This window comes from Coregonus clupeaformis, unplaced genomic scaffold (genome assembly GCF_020615455.1).
Source record: "Coregonus clupeaformis isolate EN_2021a unplaced genomic scaffold, ASM2061545v1 scaf0098, whole genome shotgun sequence".
In the NCBI taxonomy this organism is placed as follows: domain Eukaryota; kingdom Metazoa; phylum Chordata; class Actinopteri; order Salmoniformes; family Salmonidae; genus Coregonus; species Coregonus clupeaformis.
In genome coordinates this window covers 397,662-403,661 of record NW_025533553.1, presented here as the reverse complement: position 1 = coordinate 403,661, position 6,000 = coordinate 397,662, and the positions used below count along the sequence as shown (strand labels likewise).

The following is a 6,000-nucleotide window of genomic DNA, read 5'->3' as shown; positions in this document are numbered from 1 at the left end:
CAAAACCAGTCCTTTATTGGGGATGTCTTGCTAATTGCCTATAATTTCCACCTGTTGTCTATTCCATTTGCACAACAGCATGTGAAATGTATTGTCAATCAGTGTTGCTTCCTAAGTGGACAGTTTGATTTCACAGAAGTGTGAAATTGACTTGGAGTTACATTGTGTTGTTTAAGTGTCCCCTTTTTTTTTTTGAGCAGTGTATTTATCCAGTCCCTCGGTGCAAGCCTCAGGCTCCGAGAACTTCACCAAACCTAACCCCTCCAATACTTCGCCCTCACTACCTTCCATTTCTACTCCTGTCTTCGATCTGGCATACAGCTCACTCTGCTTACACTTTCTACCATTCTTCTTTAATGAATCATCTCCCTTTTTTGCCGTTTTTAACCGATTGAAGGTCACCCTCTTCCTCTTTCTCTCTCTTTGACCTCCAGCATATTCCAAGTATTTATCTCCTTATGATAAAACTGTACTTCTCCTGACATACATCTTATTCTTGTCAAGTGAAGATACACCATTTTATTTTCATAACTGTAGGGAACACAATATATGATCTGTACTTGGCATATAGGTTTCTCACTTATGGGTGGCACAAATTGTAATATGGGGGAGGGGAATGGGCAGGGTACATGCAAATTCAATACTGTAATATTTACTATAGTTTAATTGTAGTGTTTTTGCGGACTGTAGTGTTTTTGTGGACATTACTGTAGTAGTACTACAGTGTTTTTCCCAGATAAAACTGTAGTATTTACTATAGTATTCTACAGTATACTACAAAATACTTTAGTAAGTACTACACATGATTGAGGTATACTACAGTGTGTAGTATAGTATACTACAGTTTACTACATAATTCTATAGTAAGTGATGTGGTACTTATTCTATAGTAAACTGTAGTATTTTTTCATATAGGTCCTACAATTAGTAATAACAACTGTTTACTTGTTTATATTCATGTGCCGGTATTCATATTTCATTTTCATCACAAAGGTTGCAAGTGGTAGCCAATCACAAGTTGCTTGTATTAAACAGAAATACAGACGTTTTCAAATATGTGTAGGCTTTCATCAATGCTGTTGTAATGTCCACGCATGCGCAGTTTGCCGTCGAAGAACCCACTATTTGGCAGGAAGACCGAGCTTCCCGCGTCCCCCATGCATATTTCCAGATCACTATTTGGTAGAAAGCGGGATAGGCGGGACTCGGCCATAGCATTTGGGTTGAATGCAAACGGAGCCAGAGGAAAAGCAAGAGGGGATCAATTTAGAGTTACAATTCATCGGGTAAGCAACCTTCAAACTAATCACTCGATTGGTAATTAAATGCATGGACTCAGACGACCACTACACTAGTTCATTAGGAAGTATGCATGTGCATGAGCAATTGTGTATAAACCTGGTTTGTTGTTTGCATTTCAAATGCATGTCAGACAGACCCATACCTTCCCCTCCTTTGTTCGCTTGCGCCGCTTTTGATGCGGGGTTTGTGTATACGGGTGCAACATGGCTGACATTGAGGTACCATACCTGCTCAGTTAAAATCCAGTCAATCCGCCTATTTGACAATCAAGCGAATCGGTGCTTTAGGATGTACATGTATGCAACGTCATTTATTCATTGTAAACAAAATGACAATCCTATACATTCTTGGGTCACTCCAGAGATTCTTGAGTAGTTTTACTTAGCTTGAATTGCTTGCCATTTCTGTTAAATAAAAGTATACAACAGTTAGTTCGAGGCAATGAGACAGAAACGTTATTTCAATGTTACCTGTAGGTAAGTCATGTTTGAAAAAACATGTCTGAAGGGGGCGGGTCTAATCCTAGTCTACTAAAAAGTAATTTGTTATCTGGATTTTTTTTTTCTTTATTTGGTGGGGGGGGGTGTAAATCCCTATTGTTTATACATTTTAAGGAAAGACAGCCTATGTTGTCTATTTTCATAAGTATACATTATTCTATTACACCTAACGTTGTAGAATTGTGACAAAGTGATCCAAGATGGACCTACTTTTTCTATGGACCACTAATACTAAAGAGAGTCCGATTGACCAAACTGTGTGGGTAGGCCTACTTGGTCTCTGTACTGTAATTATGACTCATTGAACATATAACTGCTTTCCTTTGGTGTGTAAGACTAAATCACTCTGCAACAAAAAAAGTATATACTGTTCTGCCATTGTTTTTAAACAGCTACTGCTGCTATATGATTGTATAATTGCTGAAGGACAGGTCTATAGCACACATGAGTCAGCATGACTGATTGGGTTCATATCAGTTACATTTGCGGATGAGATACTTGCTAGTTATGACATTTTCTACCCCAAAGTCATTCTTCATCATAATGCATAATGCTGCTCATTTTTCAACAGTCTGAAGTGCCACATTAAGTGTTCCTGCACTGGAGGGGAGTGATCCTCCCACCTGGGGCCACTACCTGCATGCTGTCCCGCTTTCTTCTGATTCCCTAGTAGAGACATTGTCACCCTAGTCTGGCAGCCTGGCTGCTCACCTACATGTATATCAATGAAGACCCCATTTGGGAAGACGCCAGGCCAGCGCCCCAGAGCTGATGGGGGTGAGACGCACTCCTCCCGCTTTGTGTACATGAAGGCAACCGGAACGTTACGTATAACATATAGCCTACTACACCATATGGCTGTAATTTTAAAGATATAAGTATGTAATACAGTAATAAATGCTGATTGGAGAGATTTCATGCACATGTTTGTTTGTCATTTTAGGGAATACTGGGGTATCTGCAAATATGATGAAGAAAAAAAATTCCCACAAGTAAGTTCTCTCATTGTGTAGACACAGCATAAGACCAAAAGCAGGTTGGCTTACAAACAGATACTACATTGATTTGACATTCATTTACATATTGCTGTCTCTGCCTCTCAAATTGGGATCTCTATAGGAAGCAGAAGAATAATGTTGGTCCAAGCAAGCCTATTGCCCAACCCAGACGAAACATAGTGGGCTGCAGGATAACGCACCAGTGGAAGGAAGACTCCAAGGTTTCCCAGTGGAAAGGAACAGTTCTTGACCAAGTCCCTGTAAACCCCTCTCTCTACCTAATCAAGTATGATGGATTTGACTGTATCTATGGACTTGAGCTTCACAAAGATGAGCGGGTGCAAGGCCTGGAGGTTTTACCAGACCGAGTTGGTAGGTGTTGTGAAGACATGACAAAAGTCGGCCTTGCTCTGCCATAAAAAGCATATTACACTTATGTCTGTTTGGTATGAGTATGTTATAACCAATGTACTCATGCGGTTGATGTGTGTTTGATCATGCATACCTTATATCACAGATTAGTAAATGTATCTTTAAATAGCCATAATTACTATCCATTTGAAAGTGCTCTCTGTATTGCAGCTCCAGCTCGTGTCAGCGATTCCCAGCTAGCAGAAACCATGATAGGCAAAGCAGTGGAGCACATGTTTGAGCAAGATGAAGGACCAAAGGAGGAGTGGAGGGGCATGGTGCTAGCACGGGCTCCCATTATGAACACATGGTTCTATATCACTTACGAAAAGGACCCTGTTTTGTACATGTACCAGCTCTTGGATGACTACAAAGAGGGGGATCTCCGGATAATGCCTGATTCAAGTGAGAGTCCATCAGAAATGATCATTAGTGTTCAAACTGTAGACATTGAGTATGTTTACATGCACAGTAATAGTTTGATATTAAACGGATTATGGCAGTAGACAGATTATGCAGTAGACATGTAAATACCTTACTCAGCATAAGGTCAAAATGGAAGTCAGCATACGCCGATTAAAACACCTGGTTTTCTGAGCCATCTTTTGAATTATTAGGACATGTAAACAGCTTAATCGGCGTTCCAGCAGTGTATTTGATCTGCACATGTGCTAGCACTGGGTAGCGCGAGTGAAGTGAGTTCAGAAAAACTGAAAGTATGCATCTTATACATAGTTTCTCCATACAAACGTTATATGTCCAAACTCAGAATCAAATAGTCTTCGCAAAAATAACATGGTCACTGTGGTAGAATGTCTATTTTGTTAGGCAATTTTCTGCACTTAAAGAAAGTCCCATCATTAGCCTGATTTCAGATGTGTCCATGTAAACAGGATTATTAGGGAAATCCTTCTTCTCGCAATATTGTGCGCATGTAACCGTGCTCATTGTTTAATGTCTCTATCTCTCTCTCTTTTTTAAAAACATGTCATTCTAAGTTGTATTACTGTAGATACAATCATACTACGTAGAAGTAGTCAACCAATTATCTCACTAAAGCTTTCTTTGCTTCTGCAGATGACTCGCCCCCAGCGGAGAGAGAGCCTGGGGAAGTGGTGGATAGCCTTGTTGGTAAACAAGTGGAATATGCCAAAGAGGATGGCGGCAAAAGGACTGGCATGGTTATCCATCAGGTTGAAGCCAAACCCTCTGTGTATTTCATCAAATTTGATGACGACTTTCACATCTACGTCTACGATTTAGTAAAAACGTCTTAGGGCATAGGCATTGAGAAAATCATTGAGTCACAGACCTTGGCAAATGTTCTGACGCTTTCTTTGAAACAACATACATTTCCATTCAAAATGGACAATTCCTTCACAGGCTGCGAATGTGGAACTTGTCATTTCCTGTGTCACTGTTTCCAATGCGAAAGCTTTTAGTGTACTTTGTTTCAAGTCCACTTTGTTTCTAAAAGAAGGGAGACCTCTGCAGAATTCGGCATGTCTGAACATTTACACTCTGTTCAATTGGGCCAGACGCCATGTGCGACATGGTTTATGATTGTAAAATGCAGGAAGAAAAAAAACATTGCATATGGGTCAGATCTTTTTAACTGTTTGGGTTAGAAACAAGCAGTTTTCGCTGTATTAATGGTGCAAGCATGACACTAACTAATCTTCACTCTGGAAACAATGGTACAGTGATGCTTTATCATTACAGCAATTATAAAAAATATATATATATATATTGGATTATTATTTTTTCGCACAGTGCTCCCAAATTAAAACTCCAGGTCGCACAGCAAAATATTTCATTGCATACCTTAGAGCCCTGCTTGCAGCATTTTGAATTTTAACCAATTCTCACCTAAAAGAACCATGTCATGGTTCTTTTAGGTGAGAATTGTTAGATTGTTAACATATGTTTAAATTGTTCACCTTGTGTTACTGAAGCCTATGTCACTGTTGTCCTAAGCAGCTCTTCTGATGCTGCTGCAGGATTACTTAGCGCTACTACAGTCACTCTTGTGCACAAAGATGAGCTCCTGCTAACCTCAATGTAGTATTATTGATAAGACATCTTGAAGGTGGGCAACAGTTCTCTGAACCATGTGCACCTGGATATACTTTGGTCAAAATGCAAGATCCTTGATGGCCCCTTCATGATTTCCAAGGTGTGGAAATCATCATATGCTGCCAATGGTTGTGGGAGGCATCAAGGCATTTAACATTTTACATTACTGTTGTGCTGGTACTGTGTGTAATGTCAGTTCCACTTCTGAAAAGCAGACTTGTGTTTTCATGTATATAGCTAAATGTAAGTTGATGTGAGTTGCATGTAAGTTTGTTCTTTTCAAGGTTATTAGCTTGTGTAAATTGTGACATTTATTTTGTTGTTTTTGTACCATGCATTACAGAAACCAATTGACTGTTAATGCTAAGTGAGTGCCAACTAAAGGTGCCAGTGTTGTACAACATTTAATGGGTCAAATTTCTAAATAAATCAGTTGTCAGTTATTTTTTATATATTTTATTTTTTAATTAATGGCTTATTTGTATTGATCCACAAAGAGCTTGCCTTATTTGATTGGGAGCAATGTGTGTGCATGTAAGGATGGAGCTTGTGCATACATATTCAGTCATAGTGGTTGTATGTCAAAATAGGACTAACATATTTTGAGTTGAAATGTAAGAGATTTTAGATATAGATAAGGGACAGTAGTGAAGTCCTGTTTATACATCAATATAGAGGTCAAATGCGTTCTTAAAGGCATTGTGTGTTCTACA

At 39.2% G+C, this 6,000-nt stretch overlaps 1 protein-coding gene across 1 annotated transcript; it reads left to right on the top strand.

The window, feature by feature from the left end:
• Positions 1 to 1,195: 1,195 nt before the first annotated feature.
• Positions 1,196 to 5,737, top strand: spinb (spindlin b). Its single transcript, XM_041900593.2, has 6 exons — positions 1,196 to 1,286; positions 2,374 to 2,579; positions 2,746 to 2,794; positions 2,922 to 3,172; positions 3,383 to 3,616; positions 4,289 to 5,737. The coding sequence occupies exons 2-6, from the start codon at positions 2,528 to 2,530 to the stop codon at positions 4,486 to 4,488; spliced, it is 786 nt and encodes a 261-aa protein (XP_041756527.1). The 5' UTR covers positions 1,196 to 1,286; positions 2,374 to 2,527; the 3' UTR covers positions 4,489 to 5,737.
• The last annotated feature ends 263 nt before the right edge of the window (positions 5,738 to 6,000 follow it).

Coding starts and splice junctions, on each gene's coding strand:
- spinb (XM_041900593.2), top strand. CDS start 2,528: ATGAAGACCCCATTTGGGAAGACGCCAGGCCAGCGCCCCAGAGCTGAT. Junction 2,580..2,745: donor GCGCCCCAGAGCTGATGGGG/GTGAGACGCACT, acceptor TTGTCATTTTAG/GGAATACTGGGGTATCTGCA. Junction 3,173..3,382: donor GGTTTTACCAGACCGAGTTG/GTAGGTGTTGTG, acceptor TCTGTATTGCAG/CTCCAGCTCGTGTCAGCGAT.